The 21742-nt window shown below is 48.8% G+C and overlaps 2 protein-coding genes across 4 annotated transcripts in view; both read right to left on the reverse strand.

Moving 5' to 3' along the window:
- Nucleotides 1-6115, reverse strand: part of abca3b (ATP-binding cassette, sub-family A (ABC1), member 3b) — a 28892-nt gene extending 22777 nt beyond the window's left edge. The window contains exons 1-4 of one of the 2 annotated variants that reach the window (XM_023810628.2): nt 5839-6115; nt 4184-4276; nt 3037-3295; nt 513-640 (exon numbers count right to left, since the gene is read on the reverse strand). In XM_023810628.2, the coding sequence (XP_023666396.2) occupies nt 513-640; nt 3037-3295; nt 4184-4237 (441 nt within the window). In that variant the 5' untranslated portion in view covers nt 4238-4276; nt 5839-6115. Of the gene's footprint in view, nt 1-512; nt 641-3036; nt 3296-4183; nt 4277-4399; nt 4422-5838 lie in introns of those variants that run through there. The other variant, XM_023810630.2, reaches the window with a different exon arrangement.
- Nucleotides 6116-6571: 456 nt separating this feature from the next.
- Nucleotides 6572-17921, reverse strand: ccnf (cyclin F). 2 transcript variants are annotated; one of them, XM_023810654.2, is made up of 17 exons: nt 17625-17921; nt 16686-16840; nt 15937-16043; nt 15762-15829; nt 15093-15289; nt 14422-14475; nt 14091-14195; nt 13757-13834; nt 12714-12865; nt 12132-12296; nt 11660-11783; nt 10967-11147; nt 10744-10831; nt 9396-9495; nt 9065-9198; nt 8750-8925; nt 6572-8618 (listed from the first exon to the last, which is right to left on the reverse strand). In XM_023810654.2, the coding sequence occupies exons 1-17, from the start codon at nt 17635-17637 to the stop codon at nt 8167-8169; spliced, it is 2349 nt and encodes a 782-aa protein (XP_023666422.1). In that variant the 5' UTR covers nt 17638-17921; the 3' UTR covers nt 6572-8166. The 2 variants fall into 2 exon arrangements, with proteins under 2 accessions (XP_023666422.1, XP_023666421.1); XM_023810653.2 differs by having other exon boundaries at nt 12132-12314.
- Between the last annotated feature and the right edge of the window lie 3821 nt (nt 17922-21742).

Below are 21742 nucleotides of genomic sequence, written 5' to 3' on the forward strand. Positions count from 1 at the left end.
GCCTGCGTGCGCTCCTGCAGCATATCAAAATCATTCTCATCATTCCTGCCTTCGGCTGTATGGAGATATTCTGGTTTCCACAAAGACGATATTGAGCAAAAGTAAGTGATACAGTTAGTACAGTCTTGTGTCTGTTGGCACTGCTCACGGCAACGTCACCAACTTACTTGACCACTTGTGTCTCAGATTTCAGTTGTTAGAATGAACCAGAATGTGAGTTTAACTGCGACCAAGTCTCTCCCACTAAAGAGAGACCCTGGAATATTCCAAGGAAGCAAAAGCAAGCTATTTCCAGAGAAGTTCACTATTTGCAAGCCGTAATTGTCAAGAAACATAAAGGTCAGGCCATGGAAATGGCTGATCTCTCACAGGAATCTCTCTATTTGAAGGCAATCGTTTAAACAAACAAGTCTCTCCAGCACGTGGGACATTTGGTAATTAAGGACACAGCAAAGTAAGCTTTGAGCTGCCGTCTTCACTCAGCAAATCAGCAGCGGCGGTCTCATTCTCACCTGGAGAGGCAGGGGCTCGTCCTCTTGGGAGAAGGCATGCGTGAAGACCACGGCCGCCAGAACAGAGCCGGAATCCGGGTCCGTCCTCACAAACTCCTCAAAGAGCTCTTCCGTCTCGAAGCCTCGCACTGTAACACAGACGCGTGCACAAGGGTGATAAATCACGGTTATTTCAGAAATGTCTCTCTCATTTGCTTTGAGTGTCACTCCAGCAATCTAGGGCCAATTTTTGCCTTACGGCAAAGTATCGTAATAAGGCTTCCATGAACAATTATAACCATCCAGTTAATCCTGTAATGCTTAATGGTTTGCCAGGGTACATATAATTTAAGCATTTCACAGAAAAGACCTTTAATTGATGGTAACCAAAAAGATAAAGGGGGCTGGCAGTGTGGGGCTCTGCAGGTTAGGTCAGTAACCGGAAGCTTGTTGGTTCAAATCCCGAGGCTGGCAGGACGAATCGACCTCTCAGTTATACATCGCTTTGAGCAAGGCCTTTAACCCCAATAGCTCCCGGGACCGGCTGGCCCTGCTTTCTAAACTGTACGTTACTATAGTTGGCCACACCACATGCCACCCTCCCCCCCCCCACACTGTGGGATCAGAGGCACAAGCAGAGCAACAAGCAGGGTACCGAGGGCATAGCAGTCAGCACGGATCGTCAAATTCCCAAGCCAGAAAGACGTGCAAATAAATGTTATCAGAGGAGCTTGTTGTCAGGTTGAGGCCCACAGGGGAGCAGGAGCGAGACCCGCCCCACAGGGGAGCAGGAGCGAGACCCGCCCCACAGGGGAGCAGGAGCGAGACCCGCCCCACAGGTTGAGCGATGAGTCCCCCCTGATACAGCCGCCTGCCGTTCTTTCTGCCTCGTTTCCACAGACGCAGGAGCAGCAGCCCACCACGGGGACAGAAAAGGGTGCTGTGTTCTCTGTCTGGCCTTTAAAACTGCATTTTTAATGCATCTTATCCCGGCGGCTGCCTTGCAGGAGCCCATAAATCTTGGCTGCTAAAGTCTCTCCCACTTGGAGCAAGAATTGATCGCGGTCCGGCCCCCCGGGGGCACGGAGCCCAGCCAGGCTCGCCTCCCGGGTGCCACCTGTCCTCGCAGTCCCACCACGCGGACCCAGACCCGCATGCGGCCGATGACAATCCCGCACAGCCACTCGCGCGGCCCCACACCGCCTCTCCACCTTCACAGACACGCCCCTTGGCTATATCTCTCATTTTTAGCTGATCCTCTCGCTTAACCCCTTTCTTCGATCTGCCTCAGGTGACCTTAATGCTGCTTGGACTGTCATTTTCATTCTTTTACGTCTACATATCAATTTATGCTAACAAACATGTTCCTCTTTTCATAATGCTGTCGTCATTTTAAGTCATTTTTCCTGGCAGTGCGCACACCTACACATTCACAATGCACCCCCCTCCACAGTCACCGTACACACACACACACTTTGCCCTGACAGCCCCCGTCGCAAGCCTTCTACTCTGCCGCAGACAGGTAAAGGTTAAAGCGGCTGAGGCTGCGGACGGAGCGCAGATTAGAGGTCCACACGGAGACGTCCATATGCTCTCACGGTCTGCCAGGTAGCGGCGGCGTGGATCTGTGCAGGATGGACCAAACCAAGGACGGACATCACCTGTCACGGCCTGCTGGCAGCTCAGACACAGCCCTTACATAACAATAGCTGGACAGCTTTAACAATAAAGCAAACATACACGTTTGCTCAGGAAGCCGCTGACTCCAATGTGGACACCATGCAATACACACATGTGTTATACACAGCAAATGCAAATCACTGATTCCACAGTATGGACCAGCATTGTGGGAGGATATCCTTTGGAAATATGGAGGGGAGATGCCAATTCCACACACACCTACCTTTCTGGGGACTCTACATTCATTCCTATGGGCAAAACCCTAATGCTAATAATATAAACCTTAACCCCTACCAAACCCTGACCTTAACCATAAGTAATCAAACTAATTAGGCAACTTTTGGCATTTTTCGTTTTTTGATTGAAGTCACAGATTTTTATAAAATCTTATTTCCCCTTGTGGGGGCCAAAAAATGGTCCCCACAAGGTCTAAATAGCAGGTTCTTAACACTTTGTGGGGACATTTGGTCCCCACAGTGTAACATATACATGACCCACATACACATGTGCACGCGCGTATATATACGCATGCACACACAGGCATGCACACATGCATACAGAAAAACACGCACGGACACAAGCATACACACACACACACACACACACACGCCTATCTAAATTCTCCCAGCATCGCCCACTCTGCCGCTGCTGGAATATCAGTGTGTCACACCACAAGCTGTGAAGTCACCTTCCCCGTTTCACACTTTCACTCTGTACATTCCGCCTTTGGAACACTTATTCCGGAGCCTTCCGTTATCCCGCTTCCGCTCGGAGTCAGGCCAGGGAGGGGCCATGTCGTAGCCCCAGGAACCCCGCAGCAGACGGCAAACCCCCCGTCCCGCCCGCCGCCGCGTCGACGACTGACCTGAGCGGATGCTCATTGGGCCCAGGCTCCTCTGCACATCTTCAGCCACCTGCCGCACCACGCTGGAGTTCCCGGGGACGTAGGCGAACTGGAACCTCCCGATGGAGAGCGGGAAGGGCAGGCGGCTCACGGAGAAGCTCTCGTAATGCGTGCCGTTGGGGTAGCTGGTCGAGGGCACTTTCTGGCGGAGCACGATGAGAATGGCAGAAAAGAGGAGCGGAAGAGCCACCTCTACCAGCGTCACCAGGATCTGGCGTTTCTGCAGGCCAGAAGAAGAGGAATGTCAGGGGTACAGGTGAGGCTGCGTCTGAGATCGGAGCCGCGCTGCCATGATCTGCAGATGCAGTGGCGGCGTCACCCACATGAAACTAATAGGCTCCGGATGCATTGTGGGTAGAAATGCTGGCCAAAATTTCCCAGAACGAGTCTAATGCACATATGCTGCAATATAATTCTGCAGTATAAAGATGCATGCATGCTGGAAACCATCTTCATAGGAACAGGCAACAAAATAAAAAAAAAAATTATCATAAAATAAAAAATTAAAAAGCATGCTTTGGAACTGGGCAATGTGTATCCCACAGACGGAAAATGCAATCATGCATCGTGCAACACTAAATCAAAATAAAGATAATGCGATAAGCTGCCAGTACAAACACTAGGTGTTTTTCTGAGGAAAAAACAAGGTTAATCCAAAAATACAGGTTTGGAAGATGATGATAAGGAAACAAGAAAGGACAGACGTGCTTTGTATACATACATAAAATTCCATCTCTAAAAAGACTGGAGTATTTAACATTCATTTTGCTTTATAAGTGCTTAAACTTTACTGGAGCTGATTATCAAGATTAGGCAGACTATATTAATACAGTGCTGCTCATGGTGTCCTTGAAGTTAATGATTTACTAATTTATGAAATTCCATAAATGAAATGGCATTATATACTAATGCAAAAATGTTTTTGGCACTTACAGGTTCAGTTGACGTACGACGGTACCATGCGTGTTTTTAAAACAAACTTACTTGTCAAATAAAATTAAACACATATTTGTGCGATGACACACTGAAGTTCAACGAAAACACGGACAAGGAACAAAAGCTGCCTGTAGATCTAGTTTGTTGGAGATTAAATCCTCCATTTTCCCACCTGCTGAATGTAATTCTTCCATAGCAGCAGGCCAAACTGTCGCAAAACAGCCATCTCACTGACGGACAGCGAGCACAATCACGGCGGCGCAGTCTGTCAGGTTCAGAGATGAGAGAGAGGGAGAGAGATGGGTTATTAATCAAAAAGAAAAGAAAAAAAAACACTGAAAAAGTGCCATTTCCACAAAAAGAGAAAATTACAAAGAAGCCTTTACACCTTCAGTAAATACCGATCCACAGAAGGACAAAATCCAGGGCTGTTTTCCTGCCGAAAAGCAAATGACACCCAAAGGATTATGGATCCAGCATTATCCAGCATGCCACAACCCTGGGCCGGATAAGGTGAGCAGAAAATATAGGAATGGACAGAGGGATGGATCACTGCAATCTGCAGTACTGCATTTTAATAAAATACTCTGTAATAACTCATAGGGAAAAGCGAATATGCCACAAATTATATGTTGGGCACTACAAGAAACATGAGAGGAAAAGGCTAGACTCTTAGCAAATCTGCCCACAGGCAAAGTGAAGAGTTGTAAACACAGTGCAATGTCACCAAACAGGTCTGGCAGCGCTGGGCACATCCTGCCCAGTCCAGAGTGCGATCAAAGACTGAAGTCACCCACTTAAAATGCTAACCTTATGGTAATCACAGGCCAGCTCATCAGGACAGTCCAAGTCAAGCCATTAAATCAATGTAGCAACACTTTTCTGATATACTGTGTAATTAAGGCACCCAGGTATGCAAATTTGCATTGGATCGCTTTCAGAGAACAAAGGCGGCTTTGTAAGCATTTACGTACGGTTGCTTAAAGGAAACTAAGTATAAGAAGGATCCAGGAGTCAAAAATTATTCAGCCTAAATCTCAAGGCAAAACCTCCCGTGTTGACCAATGTACCACCCCCTTTCTCCGTGACTTTAGGGCAGATAGATTTACCTGAACTTTTAAGTCGTAAGTGGTTCTGACAGAGCTGGAGGGGGTAACCATCTTCCACTGGTAATCATTTGTGTTTCCTTACGAAAAGAGAACGCATTCGTCGCGCTGCCTAAGAGGATTACTTTGAATTAATAAATCTTATCGCCCCTTAACACACGTTTAAATAGCGATTTTCTCGCAACTAACTGGCCAGTCGGTCAGGAAGCAGAAACCCTGTTTTTATACAGGTGATGTATTCCACATGCTGCCTTTAAATGTGCCTTTTAAATAAATGTCATTCGACGGTAATTTTAGATAACGTATTAATATTTCTCGCGTTGCAGTTACATTTATTTATAACAACGCGGTGTTTTTTTATTATGAAGCGGCACACTTATTGAAGGCAACATCGCGAGAAAGAGAAAGCGGCAGGCCTTCTTGGAATATCATTTATATAGCCCGTGTACGACTAAGCACACTGACTTATTATCTAAATGTAAAAAGGAAAAGCAGAACGTTTGGCCTTTTGTCTCCCCGAAGGAGCACGTACGTGGTACCCTCATCCCTGTGTATGCACGGTAGGATGGCCACCCCGGCCTGCGCCGATTGGATTAAACACCCGTCAATCCATCGCTAATGGCTTCGGGGGAAAAAAACGAAATATGACAAGGTACGCTTTGTCTGAATATCGAGACTCCGCTTTTGATTAAGCATAAAATATATTATAACAGCAGCTTACCTTGCAGTTCTAGCGTCGTGACTGGCGATATAACTTCATGGAATGTGACTTCTTTGCCGACTTATGGAGAAAAATCTCTAATTACGGAGACAACGTTGACCAGCATTCGGCTTCGTCTTGAACAGAAACATTCGAGCGAATAGTCCTTGCATGTACAGGCGCACGGCGCGGGGCTGCTTGCTGATCTTTACACGCCAGACCTAAGGATGACATTGCACCAAGCACAGGCAGAGCTTGCGCTCACTGTGCAAATAGTACGAGCGTCAACAAGGGATCACGTGACCACCGGCCGGCTTCACGTGATCGCGCTCACGATAGCTCATATGTTCTATCTATTAAGGCAAGACGTGCGTCAAATCGTACCTGTCAGTCCATGTCAAATAAAGTAGTCTTTAAACATTGCACTATCAGCAAGTTGGAAGAAATGTTAAAGCTAAATTATTTCACCGTTCATGACTTGCTGCCTTAATTATTTATGTTCTGACTATGAAGATGGAAACAGCACGTGACAGGGATCATGGTGACGATATCCTCATGGAAGGCGAAGTCCAGAGCTGCGCCTGGAGGATCCCAGCCGGATCAGAAACGCTCGATCGGCAGGCTTTTCTAGGCAGAGGTATCCATACCTGTGATCCGGGCCAAGCGATTGTGGAAGGCTGCCCAGTATCGCACAATAAGCATTTCACAATCATTTTCTACGACTTGAGAAAAAAAATAGCAGTCTTTGAAACGGTTACTCTTTTAAAATGTTTATTGGCAGTCAGATACAGCCGCTTGTTCAAGTCGTTACCTGAACTGTAGGTAGGTCACACCACAATGATCTTTGCATTGATAAGGATGTTCAACACACTGAGAACTCCCAGCAGCACCGAGACCTTCCGGCAGCAGCAGCACTGCATCCACATCAATGTGCTGGCTAAACTTTGGCAGTATATCAATGACATCTTTGCAGATCCCAGTTACAGACTGCAGGGGTACCAACTGAAGACCTCCATTAACACAACCTTTCACGTGCACAAGAGGAAAACCGCAGGAACTCAGGCAGTGCATCCTCAGGTAGCGCAGAGCAGTGTTCCTGTACTTTAGGTTCCTGCAAAATCTCAGGCTTCAAGTAAAAGGCGCTGTGTCACAGTTTCTCATATTAAATTATTTACACAATACATTCTGTGTAGCACAACTATTTACAAATCAGTCGATTTTTGGCGGACAGGCTGTCCCGTGCCACACAGGTTGTTGTTTTTTTTTTTAATACAGTACTTTTTAAATTCACAAGCAACAGCCTCAGTGCATGAAGTCAACTCATGTGTTCGGATGCACTGACATTTATAGTATTTGCTTGCTGTAGTGCAGCAAAAGCCACCAAAAGTTTCCTCACAGTAAACATTGATTTGCGGAAATCAAGGGCACGAAACCACATGCAGGTGTCAGAGATGCTGGGAGGTGTGGATCCCCCCCCCCCCCCCCCAGCTACAACAGCCAGTCGACTAAATGGTCCAATTTTAAAATTAAGCGAAGTAAGGGGATCCAAAGCAGAGCATGTCAAACAGCTGCAGGCAGAGAATCCATTAGCTGGCAGCTAACAGTGTAAACCACTCTCAGAGCATAGTGTAATATGCCTATGTAGCTGATACATAAGCTGTCCATCTCTGATATCCTGTTCCGGCAGACGGCAAGGTGCACTCCGCCACGCCTTCGAGATTTCGAAAGACCCCCCCCCCTGCCCCAAACCTGTCGCACCAAGTAACTGTAAACATTAAGATAGCACTTATCGCCTTAAATCCAAAGGGCCAAACTTGAATAAAACCACCAGAAACGCAAAGTGACATTTCACAGCCCTTCTGACTGGTCTGGCCTCCCGTAAGGGCTCAGGCTCGCGCTTATCTGAACACCCGGACCACAGAATACCAACAGAACATTTCGATTTGTCACGATACTTAAAACCAAAGATTACAGCCTTTTTCTTGAGGTGATCGATCGTCTGAAAGCACCACGGACAGACTGTTGCAACAGCCTATACGGCATTAAAACACTGATAAAGTCCCACCAGAGCCAGATTTCCCAGTCATTCCTGCATCAGCGCTAATCCACAGGAACTCAGGGATCACGTATCTCCAGCAAATAACCCTGCGGACTAGGAAAAAAACGTGGGGCTCAGTCAGGTGGCTGATTTCAGGAAGGACACGTCTGTCCTTGTTGTCCTTAAAGCTCTGTAGTTTAGTTTGTTCATTTTATGTGTCCCTATAAATTTCACTCTTTCCCAGCAGGTGGGGATCTGAAAGTGCTGCGAGTCCCCGAAGGAGCTGGCCGGGATGTCCGCGACGGCGCCCCCTACAGGCTGAGGAAGCCCTCGGCGGCCTCTTCCCCGCCACTGTGCGCCGCCCCGTTCTTCCTCTTCACCTGCCTCCGACCAAAGCTCTTGGCCCTGGTGGTGGCCATCAGGGGGCAGAAGCCTGGTGAAACCAGCACTGAAGATGCAGTCAGATTAGGGAGCGTGCAGGAGATGAGGGAGGGGGGCGAAGAGCAGGAGGAGGATGAAGGACTGGGGCTCTGCACAGAGGAGTACCCAGAGCTTTGGAGGTCGACGCTCGCCAGTCGGAACAAAGGCTCTGCACCGGTGTGTGGGAGGGGCTCCTCGCCGGAGTGCTTGGGCCGGCCGGTCCCATCAGCGTCCGACTCGCAGAGGCTGTCCTCGTCGCTGGAAACCGCGCGGCAGTGCTGGCGCGAGTCTGCGGGCTGAACCTCGTGCGTCAGCAGGATCTCAGGGGCCAGACCTGTCAAGGCTGGGGGGGGGGGGGGGCGACACACACAAATCACCCTCTTGTTAACATGCCCAGAGCAGGCAGGACTAACAGCTCCAGAACACACACATTGCGGCATTCCCAACAGGAAAGCTAAATCCCACTAAACTCACTCTCCGTATCCCGCTCCCCTTCGCTCTCCTGGTCTCCCTCGTATCCGGAGCAGGATGTGTCCAGGCTCCACTCCAGGATGTCCCCCAGCAGCGTCTCCTCCTGACTGGACAGCTCGGCCGTGGGCGTGGCCACAAAGCTGCCCCTGTGGCTGTGTGTGCCGCTCTCACTGCGTCTCCTGATTGGATGGGGGGGGAGAAAAATAAAAATAAAAAAAACAGGTCAAGAGTCACCATCAGCACCACCTTCAGTTCCCTGGCAGTACCCACTGAAAGGTGCCGGACCCTGGGGGGGGGGGCACACACACACACACACACCTCTTGCTGTCGCTGGTGGGGGAGGACAGGAAGGTGTGCAGGCCTCCAGGCTGCCCCGAGCCGCCCAGACCCCCCAGCTCCTGCTCCTGCTCGGGGATCCCCAGTATTTCGCACAGCTCTCTGAAGCCCATGACCTGTGTGGGTCAGAGATAAGGCGGCTTGGAAGGATATTTTTTGCGCAACTCCACATTCATGCATGTTGGTTTTACACAAGTCGAGATCTGCCTGTAATTAACTCTCAACGCGGGAACTCGTGAACGCGTCAATTCCTCATTTCCACCAGAACCGTCGGCTGATGTGCTCCTGGACCTGCAGACACGGCGGGCCTCACCTCCTCCTTGCTGATCTGCTGATAGGCCTCATCCTCAAACCTCTGCTTGACCCCCGTCAGAGACACGTGTCTGTAATCCGTGGGGACGTCGTCGCTGAAACTGAGCATCGGAGACGTGCAGAGAACAGCGGAGTGTCACTTACACACAACTGTAAACCTACAGCTCTAAACGACCAAATGATTAATGACATCAAGCTCGACACTCGGGGCTGAAGTACTCGGAGAAGCGCGCACGGAAGGTGTTCATTACCGCCGTTTCATCTCAGTTTGGGGGGGGGCCCTCGGTCCCCTGACTCAGCCCTCCCACACATACTGTGACTCACCCACGTGCACCCCCCCGCCCACTCCACTTCCACTGATACACACAACTTTGATTACAAATCCGCCGGCATCCCGTCCAGGGTGCACCACGGCCTCGTGCCCTGGGGTGCCTGCGATCTGCTCCAGGCCGCCGGAGACCCAGTTAGAGGAAGAAAGTTTGGATAGATAAAGGCTTTACAGTGCAGGAGCTGTATACTGCACAGACATTAAGGGCTTAGTGCATCTAATAAATGATGTTTGACTGGCCCCTAGTGCCGTCTGTGGGGGGGGGGGCAGAAGCCAAATATGGTGCTCTGGCCCGGCGAGTGGGCGGCTTGCCCAGCTTCAGCGGTTACGCTGGGGGAAGATGGCTGCCAGGGTGAGAGGAACGTGCCGGTGAGCAGAACAGCCAACCCCGTTACAGCCCGTGTTCGGCAAAGCGGTGCCTTGCGTGAAGCTCTTAACAGCCCCAGATTGATAGATGAAGATATAATGAGCGTCCTGAGGATGGACGCAGGAAGGCTGAAGCACATTAGGCTGCAGGCGGCACACGGCTCCTCACATAAGGAGGGGCACCGGAGAGACTAAGGGCAGCCATAGGGACATCATGATGCCCAATGAGACCACGCCAAGCTACAGATCAGAAGGTTGTGGGGTCCTGGAAGCAGGAGGCCGGCATGCTGTCTGTTCGATCTCACACCCCACACAGCTACCCATATACTGCTGCAAAGGGCGGCCATCTGCTGTAAGACGCCGCTGCTCCAGCACGCTGTAGCTACCGAGAACGGAACGTGGACCTTCAAAGCTACCTTCTGGAGTGACCTTGGCTGATCCCTTTTCCAATGACCTTCTAAGATCCTCTGACTTTTAGAAAGGAGACCCAGATATGACCTAATTAGTCATTTTCAATATTACTTTAACGATTACAGGTTAACATGAAATCAGCTCACAGGTTCATCCTGACCTTTTTGTAAGACATGTTTTTGCATTTTCCGCCTTTCTTATCCCATTATAAGCGGCTGTGGGGAGGGGCATGCATGTGACTCACCATTTAGTATAGAGCAGCACAGCACTGGGGATGAGGTCCTGCTTGGAGAAGCCGGTGTGCTCGGCCAGCCTTGGGGGCCAGACGGGAGCTGCAATGCAATGCGAGAGCACAGCACACAGATCAGGGGGCGGGGCTTGTGCATAAAGAGGCAGGGCCTGTGCATAAAGGGGCGGGGCTCCCAGCAGACACTCGCTGCCTGCACGGCAAAGTCAACCGGGCTCACCGTAGTGGTGCATGGCACGCGTGAGCAGCAGGGCGGCGCAGGCAAGCCGAGCCGGGGACGGCAGGGTCAGATCCGTGTAGAGGAGCGAGAGCTCACAGATGTAGCTGAATAGATGGGCACTACGCCTTTCCAGGGGCAGCAGGGAGAGCAGAACCTCGCCGTAATCCAGCAGGGTGGGAGTCTGGAGGAAGAGACGGAGCAGATTCATCACGCGTCTGCCTGAAGCAGCATATTTTCAGTTACTGTTGCTGGTAATTAGCACAACACACAGATAGGGGGAGTCATGTGCTATTGGGCCACAAAGGGCCCCCACGTCAAGGCACATGGGCACAGATGTGCAGAAACTAGAGCTTTTCTGGAGGGAAGTACAGCCAAGCCAAAAGAGAGAACCTTCATCTGGCTAATGTCTGAAAATGGCCGATTTCCTGCAAGCTCCAGCGGATGGAGTGGCTGGACTCATCCCTAAGCATGGTGTTAATCGCCTAGCTGAGGAAGAAGAGCTGCGTTAGAGCCTCTGCTTTCAGTCTGCCGCCTGCCTCATTCCACTTCAGGAATCATCTGTGATGACCATAGCCATCAGTCATGCAAGCAGGCAGGCAGACCCGTTTGATCAATCCCAGATGGATCTGGCGGATCTCGTACAACCCGACTGAAGTACAGCATTTACTTTCAGCTCAGGAGAGCAGTACACACCCGCATCCTGCCCTCCAGTGCAGACATGACCTCTCCCATCATCCTCACGAGGTCCTCGTACTTGTACGTGTTGTCGGTGAGCCACACAGCTTCACGGATCGTCAGAATCTCCTTGCTGATGTACCTAGAGATCACAGTGAGAGACTCTGTTGGACTGAAGCTTTATATCAGCGTTTCCCATCCTAGTCTTTGGGGACCCACAGACAGTCCACATTTTTGCTGCCTCCCAGACAGTCCACATTTTTGCTCCCTCCACAATATGCGGGTCCCTGAGGACAGGATTGGGAAACACTGCTTCATATCATTATGGACTCAAAAGCTGAGGGAAATATGGATCAATAAGTGACGCACTAGTACATGTTCAGAACATAATCCAGGACCTTGCTGAGAAGCAGGTTGGAAAATGCATAGACACAACAGCAGAAGACAGACATGATCTCAGCAGGCTTCCAACTGGCAAAGCACCACCCACCGGGTACAGATGACCATGCAGGCGATGCCTAGCAGCTGGAGGCGGGCTTTCGGCACGGAGTGCAGTGCCAGGTAGCGGTCGACACATCCCACTGTCACGTGCAGCGCCAGGCTGGAGAAGTCCTTCATGGTGGTCACCTCCACCAGCCAGTCCACCAGGATGTACCTGAAGGAGGCAGAGCGACTGTTGTGAAAACAGAAGATTCATTTAAAATAACAATTAGCATTCACTGGTGCACAATGGCTTCTAACCCAATGGAATCGTTTGTGTGGTTTGTTTAATCCCTATTCTGAGGTGAATAAGAACATCAGTGTTTTCAAAAGCTTGCAATAATAAACTATTATTTTTTATAAAATATATACATAGTGCACAGCCAATGAAAAGCTATTCATGACATGACTGGGCAGGCACAGGATACGAGGAAGGTACCGACACCCCAACTAAGGTGACTGACAGGCGGGGAGGAAGCACCGTTTCCCTGAAGCATCACCGACACGAGCTGGAGAGAACACATGGATCACCAGCAGGTGCACCTTCAGGCCACCAGGGGGCGTGTCACTCCGGTACGCTCCACCCGCTTACCTCATGGTGTCTTTGATCCCGTGACGAAGTAGGTCCTCGGGTCGGCGACGCTGGGCAGACTGGGACTGGAAGAGCTGGGCGACCTGGTCAGCGCAGGCCTGCGGGTCCAGGCCTAGAGGGTTTGCAGAACTGCATGCTTTGGCCAGGGACAGCTGGTAGGGGGCGACAGAGGAAGGGGTGATGAGGCCAACCGCGATTGGTCAGCTTCCCCCACCTGACAAACCTCCCGCTACTATGCAGAGCAAGTACTGGCGTGGGAAACATCTGTCATTATTTCATATTCAGTTTGCCAGGGTTCCTCAATTCTGGTCCTGGACAGCCAGAATTCTGCAGTTTGCAGAGTTTCCAGCTCAAACTCATCATCAGCTAATTACACAGTAATTCCTGGTTCAGCAGGCATGTCTGAGCAGGGCAATCAGCAAACTGGGTCGTAAACTGGTCCTCCAGGACCGGAACTGGGAAATCCTGCAATATGCTGTTTAAATGCAGGGCACAAAGCACCATTACTCTCTGTGACTGAAGAAAACTGCAGGAGTGACACCAAGGGAGAAAATATCAGGGGCAGCTGGATTAAAAAGCTGTCTAGTCAGGGCAGGAGGACCGAGCAAGACGCCGCTGAGGACGACTGTATCTGACAGCAGCACACATCATCCTGAGCGCTTCATCCACCCATCGATCGCCCGAGTGAAACCGGTCCGTGTTCTTTTGCTGCTCCCCGCAGATGCGGCTTCCCCGTCCTGTCTAGGCTGTTAGAGCAGCGGAGCTCATCTATCTGAACGGGTGGACAGATCTGCCATTTACGCGACCGCCACGGCAGGAAGTGTGAGCCGTTATGGCTGCACCTCGCTCCTGCACCCCCACGTGGGCACACTGACAAGCGAGTCGGCCAGTTAACGAAGAAGGAAAGAGGCCCGTTACCCAGCACCTGACGCAAACATGCCGCTGCGATCGCATTAGCAGAGGAAGGAACACAGTCTGCGTTATAGCTGCGGAAGGCTTAAAATATCACACGGAGGCCGCAAGATGGGCCAAGTCCTGCTTACCTGCGCCTCCCAGCAGCCTTTGGCCGCGTAGTCCCTCAGCGTGCGCAGACACTGGAGGTACCTGCCGGGGTCTGCCATCTGAGGTGACAAGCAGGCACCACGTTAGCTACGAAGACAGACATGCCAGATTCCGCGCGCGCTCACACACACACACACACACACACACACACACACTGCCAGTGACAGCATCTCAAAAACAAATCATCGTTTTAGAACATTTTTTTTTTTGTTCTGAATAAGTTTGGGGTTTAGAGCCTTCCGGGACCTGAAACGGAGCCTTCCGGGACCTGAAACGGAGCCTTCCGGGACCTGAAGTGTCCCCTTAGTGTCTTACCGCTGCCCTGCGCTGGTGCTCCCACAGCAGGTAGGAGCTCTGCAAGCAGCCATGTCGGGACGACTCCTCCAGCATGTCCAGGGCCTCCACAAGCTTCTCCTCTTCCTGTCACGTGCAGGAGAGGGGCGTTAGGCTAAACACACACAGCTCCATCATGCCCCCCCCCCCCCCCACACTTATTAAATGATATGACCAATTCAGCCAATAAGAAAAGAGGAGGCCCATTAAAACCCTTTGATGATCGTATAACAAAAATAATCACCAGTCAGCATTTAACAATAATGACCCACCATTAAACCCCCCTCCCCGTCTCTCATCTGTACAAACTCACATCAAAAAACTGTAGAACCCGTGCCAGACAATGCAGCAAAGAGCCTCTTTTCTCCTGCAGAGTGAAAAAACAAGAATCCATTAAGACAAGGCAGGAAACAGCAGAGCACACAGACCAAGCGAAAATGCGAAAGCTCTTATTGCCGACTTCCAAGGAAAACGGAGAGGGACTCGGAACCTTCCAGGCAGAATCAATAAGCTATGGTGTAGTCTCTATGGTGTAGTCTCTATGGTGTAGCAGCAGAAACAAACGAAACATACAACCACGTGAGATTCCACTATAATGAACAGGTGAGGCGAACCCCCCCCCCCCCCCCCCCCCATTTTAATAAACCAACATAACAAGTAGGATAAGATCTGAGTTAGGGGGCTTTGCAGAACTTAGTGTGTTTTTTTTGCAGAACTCTAAAATGACCTCGCCTGGCAATTAAACTAACGTTCTGGGACGATGAGGTGAGAAAGACCAATGCTGACTCAATGAGGACGTTTTTATTAGTTGGGGCGGGGGGCAGCTGGAACACAGGGGTGCCGCACTCAGCCAGCTGTGACCTTAAATTAACTCATCACCATGAGACGGGTTTATGCGAGCAGCTAAATGAAGAGTCACACGTCTGGGACAGGGGTGCGGGTGAGCACGCTGGAAGAGGGGTGTTCCCAGAATCGGATGCTTACAGGCTGCGAAGAGCACTCTGCTTTCAGGTGGTCGAACACCACGGCCTTGCAGCAGCTTCCGGAGGGGGACCACGGCGGTCGGATGAAGACCCAGACGAAGGGATCGGCCGTCGGGGCGCGAAGACTCTCAGCCAGGCTGAAAAAGTGGGACGCTTTGCGGCCACAGATCTCGGCCCGCCCCTCGTCAGACAGCGAAGCTGAAAGGATTTGAAAATGATTCGTATTAAAAACAAGAAAAAAAAGACACTTGGATCTACAGTCAATGAACTACAGTAAGTGCAGGCAGCCAAAGAAAATGGGACTTGGATGATCTCCGTCTTTTGTGTAATACTATGTTGTCTGTCGAAGTATCAAAACCTCTCCCAGTATTTGCAGCACAGTGTTTGTTTGGATAATCAATAATTGACCAATTAATTGGTTAATTAAGCTTGAAACAAATACATGTAATAGCTAGGTTTCATCTAGCCATCCAAGAAGATGTCAGTGACTTTTTGGAGAACATAAATGCCAGTGGGTTAATGTTAAAATGTCTTATGTTAAATAGTTTTTTTCCCCAGAGCAGATATAACCTTACTACCCAGATGAATAACCTTTTCAAGACAGAACCATTTTCTTTGACTGTCTAAGCCTTCCACACAGCACTGTATTTAGAAAAACATAAAAACATACGGCCTTCGTTGTACAAGTAGGCTATTCCGAGCTTCACCGCTGCTTCAAAATTCCCCTTATCCGCCGCTCTGAAACAAGAGGAAACATGAAACATCGAGGCATGAATGGAAAAGCAGCCAAACGTCCAAACACGTGACCGGCAGAGGAGGCGCGGACAGGCAGAGGGATCACACACCTCTCGAAAAGCCAGACGGTGTCCGCGGAAGGCCAGCTGTTGGCAAAGCTGACTCGCGCCCAGAGTCGGGAGTTACCGTCGACGAGGTCACGCAGCCGCGAATGCACCTGCGAACACAACAGCAATCAGTCAAAAAGGCCGTCCAGCATTTTCTAAAATTTATCCAGTCCCCAATATTCCTCGTAGGGCTGGGGGCGAGTGAAAAGGAACAGCAGCCCCCAACCATTTAGAGCAGCACCTCCCAGTGGGGGTGGCAAGACGATTTGAAGAGCATGTTTTCTAAAATTTTAAAAAAGGTAAGGGGGGGGGTACTCCATTGCAACTGTAACCAGAGTCAATTGTGATAAATGTACCACGACAGAATGGCCCCGGTTGAAGAAATCTACCGACACAGGGACCCCCAAACGTTGGCGAAATGGGGGTTCATGAGTCTCTGGCGCTGTCTTTTTGGGGGTTATAGTCTGAAAGATTTGGGAGCCCATGACCCAGCGGATGGATGTGAAACTCAAAGAAGGGCCCTGTTTTGGCACACAAGTGTAATGCAATTAGAGGCTTTTCACTAGGACAGATATGGGGAGACCTCGCGTCCTCCACATGCCTGCATGAGAGTGTGTGTGCGCGCGTGTGTGCATGCGGGAGTGTGTGTGTGTGTGTGCGCGCACGTGCATGCGGGAGTGTGTGTGCGTGCGCACGTGCATGCGGGAGTGTGTGTGCGTGCGCACGTGCATGCGGGAGTGTGTGCCACTCACTGCTCTGACAGCCAGCAGGTCCTGGGCTGAGAGGCACTGCAACACACAGAGCAGGACCTCCTCGGGTAGGGAGAGCAGCGTCAGGGCAGATGGGCGCCTCCTCACCCTCTTCTTCACGGGCACAGAGAAGCATTTTGAGCAACGGCAATGAAGCACTGAGCAGGAGAGACACAAGTCGCACGTCAGTAACACTGTTAGTCAGTAATGGATCCCATATGGTTTATTACATTTGGGAAAGCGGGTGAAAGAACAAGATTGTTGATTAAAATTGTTTCATTCTACATCGAAAATCTGAGCATATATAGACTCAAGACACGTTACAATCTAGCCACGTTTATCAAAACACGACTTAAAAGAAACACAGGAATGCGGCTCTACCTGATCGTTTAGGACCAACCGCATTTACAGAAACGGCCCCCCGAAATGTGTCTGTTATATGAACTACAAGGACGAACCAGGACACTCTGCAGTCTAAAATAAACTACACAACGGGCAGAATCAATACCTTTTGATAATGATTTACATGTATTGTGTGTCATTCATAAAAATCTCATTTCGGATAAATTACCGCAGAATTTGACTATAATATATTTTGACATAAGGTACATCGTTCTTGACTGGGATGGGCGCCCAATTTTCCCTCCATGGTCGATGGACATTATAGTAAGTGCCTGGCAATAAGAGCACACTGAATTTTTGCGGTGACTAGCTAGTTATGACCTTATAAATTACCTTGCGGTGCTAGATTAATTATTATTTTAACAAGAAAAATGTCTATCCTGAGATAGTACAGTGGTTAACCATCCTAATAACCTCCATCCAAGATAAAAACCTAAGTATCTTATACAGTGTTACCTAAAATATTACACAAAGTACACTAAATACAACTGTCTGATCTAAGGCAGATTAACAAATGTAAATAAGCACACAAAATCTTACCGCCAGCTTTCATTTCAGGAGTTAGCCAGTTAGTCGGTTATATTAAACGCTGGAGCTGAGCAACTTGCTAATACTAAATAAAAAAATACTGATGACGTTTAATCATACGAATTTGGGGGAACAGCTAAGCAAAAGACCTCCTGGAGACCAAAAAAGTTCTACGAAAATAACCTGTAATTTACGTAGCTAAGCAGCTACTACGAGTATCAACTTCGGACACCGGCTCCTGCCTCCAGACCCTTGCGAAACTTTTTCAAATTCATGTGTGAAACTACTTTAGGATCCTCCCCCAAATTGAAGAAGCACCGCCCGCGCGCAAGTTTAAACATCAACTTTAGCAAGCCATTGGTCGGTGGAGAGACCCGCCCACCTAGCTCGGAGTTATCCTATGATTCGTTGACGAGAGCATTTCTATGTTTTGATTGGCTTAAATTTTAATATTGGCACGCACGACTCCTTATTGGATGCAATGATGCGATTTTCGAATTACGCGCTCTCGCTACTTAGGCTGTGATTGGTCAATACGGATGGAAGAACGACAACTTCCTGCTGAGCTAGTTGAAATGAGCCATACGTAGTAAGCCGTGCTTTTAAATGTATCATTTTTAAAGAGCCAATGAGACTTGCATTCTTGTATTCTGCGTTGGGAAATGCAAACAGGAGAACAGCTAGCGATAAAACATTTGTTTTAGAATGAGTAAATGTTTTCCTTAATAAATTGCACGCCTGTACATTTTCCTAGTTACCGATAGTTATACATTTGAACCTTATTTTGTAATTATCTAAATTGTCGATATTTTTAACATAATCAAACAGCAGAATGGATTTTTTTCTGGTATTTGAAAGTATTTCTGCTAAAAACGCCCCTGACCTTTGAGATTGAATCTTTCTCATTTCTGGCCATAGCTAGAAATAAATTTCACGGGGTCTCCGAAAGTTGAATATTACCTGAATATTATTATTATTAAAAGAGAACTTGCTTGAACAAATTGTGCGACTTGCCATTTTTATAATTTAATCAGTAAAGAAGGTGCAACACTAAGTTTTATTCCATACAAATGCTTCCTGTATAGCAGTGGATCAGATGCTCAATGCCATGGAGAAACCTTGAGGTACGCTTCAAAGTTTTCAAAATCTTTGTGTCAACCTGCTTCAACATTGTTAGATTACAAGTGTGACCTTCCTGTTTGGGCTCCAGCTCAAAAAGGGCCAACCTGATACCATCCTGCAGGATTCTGTGTTTAGCTAGGATTCATGGCAATTCATCCATGTCCTGACACTCTTATCGTGGAACACAGTTTGATTTTTACCAAACATGACCAGATCCAATGTTGGGCACATTATTCCACCTTTTACTTATTTGCCCATGTAACACAGTTTGGAAACTGAAGAAGAATGCAAGAATAGTAAAGTTAGCACAAGCATTTATTTTCATAATGATTTGCAGATCTCCTGCTTAGCCTCTTCACATACTCTAACATACTTTTCTGAGTATAGTCATTCACAATGACCCCAGTCCTCTCCTAGAAAAGCAAGCCTTCCTTCAGCACATTTCTCCTGAGGAAACGTTAACTGGTTACAGTGTCATCACTAGGGTGCCATCCTGGGGTGTGCATTTGGGTATGTTGGGTGGGCACCAGTGTTCAAATTGTGTCAGAGGTCTTGGGGGGGGGGGGTCCCTGGTGGTCCCCACAAGGAGGGGGTGGGGGGGTCTTGGAACAATTCTATTAAATCACTAATGATTTGTTGAATTTGGTCTGTCTGTGTTTGGTGGGCGGGACATGCTTCTAGAAGGACATCTGTTACTGAGTGGATTTTCTTATTGTTCCAGATTATCTCCATTTTGACAATATTGCACCAACTGTGATTCTGTGGCACCTAAAAGACAGAAAATAGTATTTTAATCATTTCCAGACAGATAAGTTTCAAATTCTTCCATCCATCCAACTTCAAACAGCTTAATTTCATCAGGATCATTGAGGGCCTGAAGCACATGCGATAGAAGGTTGAGGCCCACCGTGGACAGCATGCCAGGCCATCACAGGGCACGGGGTTGGGGTACAGCCTGGACAGCATGCCAGGCCATCACAGGGCACGGGGTTGGGGTACAGCCTGGACAGCATGCCAGGCCATCACAGGGCACGGGGTTGGGGTACAGCCTGGCCAGCATGCCAGGCCATCACAGGGCACGGGGTTGGGGTACAGCCTGGCCAGCATGCCAGGCCATCACAGGGCACGGGGTTGGGGTACAGCCTGGCCAGCATGCCAGGCCATCACAGGGCACGGGGTTGGGGTACAGCCTGGACAGCATGCCAGGCCATCACAGGGCACGGGGTTGGGGTACAGCCTGGACAGCATGCCAGGCCATCACAGGGCACACAACGGGCCATTTAGAAACACTAGATGGCATAACTGCTTTGTTTTGGACTACAGAGACTGTGTGTGTGTTTGTGTGAATTTATATTTGCTTTATGTCTACATTTTCTGTACATAAACAACATAGACAAACATTTTTCATGTCAGTATTTCCTAAACAATACAGTACAATAATATTGTATCATTTATGTTGTATTAAGTGTTATAAGAAATCTAGAGATGATTTAAAGTCCATGGGAGGATGTGCATCTGTTATATGCAAATACTACAGCATTTTATATAATTATCCGCAGATTCTGGTATCTGTATGGGGTCCTGGAGGGCTGACTGCGCTGCTAAGTGACATTTCACTGTTCCTTGTGCCGGGACAATAAAGATCATCTCATCTTATATTACTTTATCTCATTTGCACACAGAATGGAGGTGGGGGCCACTGGCCCAGCATCAAAAAATCTTCTGGAGATTCATTTGAGTGTGGCATGTCTCGCCTGTACAGCCAATGTTTCATTTCATTTTGGCGGTTCTGGTGATAAAGGCCAAAGTCAGAGTCATGTGGAGCAGAACTATAGCCTGAATCAGGCCCGATTGTTTCTCTGAGCACTGAAGAGCCGTTCCACGGCCTGAAAAACAAAGCAGCGTTCAGCCGGAATTCCTTTCTTCAATTTTCAAAGAGGCGGCAGAAACGTAGCCATTTGCTAGATTCAGCCTCTCTTCCACAATAATAGACACAGATAAACCTCCTCGCTGCTCGTGAGACACGTCAGATGAGCTTTGTCAGAATTCACCAACATTTGCATGTTTTTTCATGCGAGAAAAGAAAACCTTTCCATTTGTCTAAGACTTACCAGATGATGGTGACTTTTTGCTTTCAGGGAAACTGACAGCTGGACATGATTAGCATTTTATGTTTCTTACTGGCCAGGAGGCGCTGCAGGCAGAGCTATGGAGAGGAGTAAGCAGGGGTTGGGCAGCTCTTCGAAGCGGCTCGCACTGCGAACATTCAGAGACCCAGGACGACAGGGGATGTGCGGCCACTGAGATCAAACAAATGTTAAAGCAAATGTAGTTATAGATGATCACACATGCAAAGCTCACATACGCTTGCTGGATTTGAGCCACGGAAGGAAAACTTCATGAGAAATCCAGTGCCTGGGTGACTGCACCCCGGAGCTCCGCCCACCGCGAGGGCGAAGGTTTATATAGGCAGATACTTGAGAAGTCAAATGCAACGCATTAGGGTGCTTACAGACGCAGGCTGCTGGAACTATGCAGTGGCCTGGAGTATCTGACGCACTGCAGGTTTCATGACGCCAAAAACTGGGGGCCTGGGGGTGTCTGCTATCCATGTAATGAACAAGAAAAGATATTTGGGCGTATTCCTGACATGATTCAGACAATGGGTTTAAGAACCACTGAAATCACAATCCTGTATTTCCCGTACAGAACAATATTTACTGTATATAAACAGTTTGAACTGGATTTTGTGTTCTTTACATTGTTTGCAGTTAAGTTGCCGCAGTGCAAAGGAGATCTCGCCTCCCCCAGACGCAGACCCTCATGCCCACCACCAGTCCTGTAATCTCACAGCCACTGACATACTGCTAGCCTGTATCGTACGGCTAAGTACATCGCCAACATTCTGCACTGTGTTCCCTTTTTGGATTCATAATATCTTTGTATACATCTGGACATTTATATGAATTTATTTTTACTTTGCTGTATTCTCTGTAAATTCTGCAGAT

This window comes from Paramormyrops kingsleyae, chromosome 22 (assembly GCF_048594095.1).
Source record: "Paramormyrops kingsleyae isolate MSU_618 chromosome 22, PKINGS_0.4, whole genome shotgun sequence".
NCBI classification, from domain to species: domain Eukaryota; kingdom Metazoa; phylum Chordata; class Actinopteri; order Osteoglossiformes; family Mormyridae; genus Paramormyrops; species Paramormyrops kingsleyae.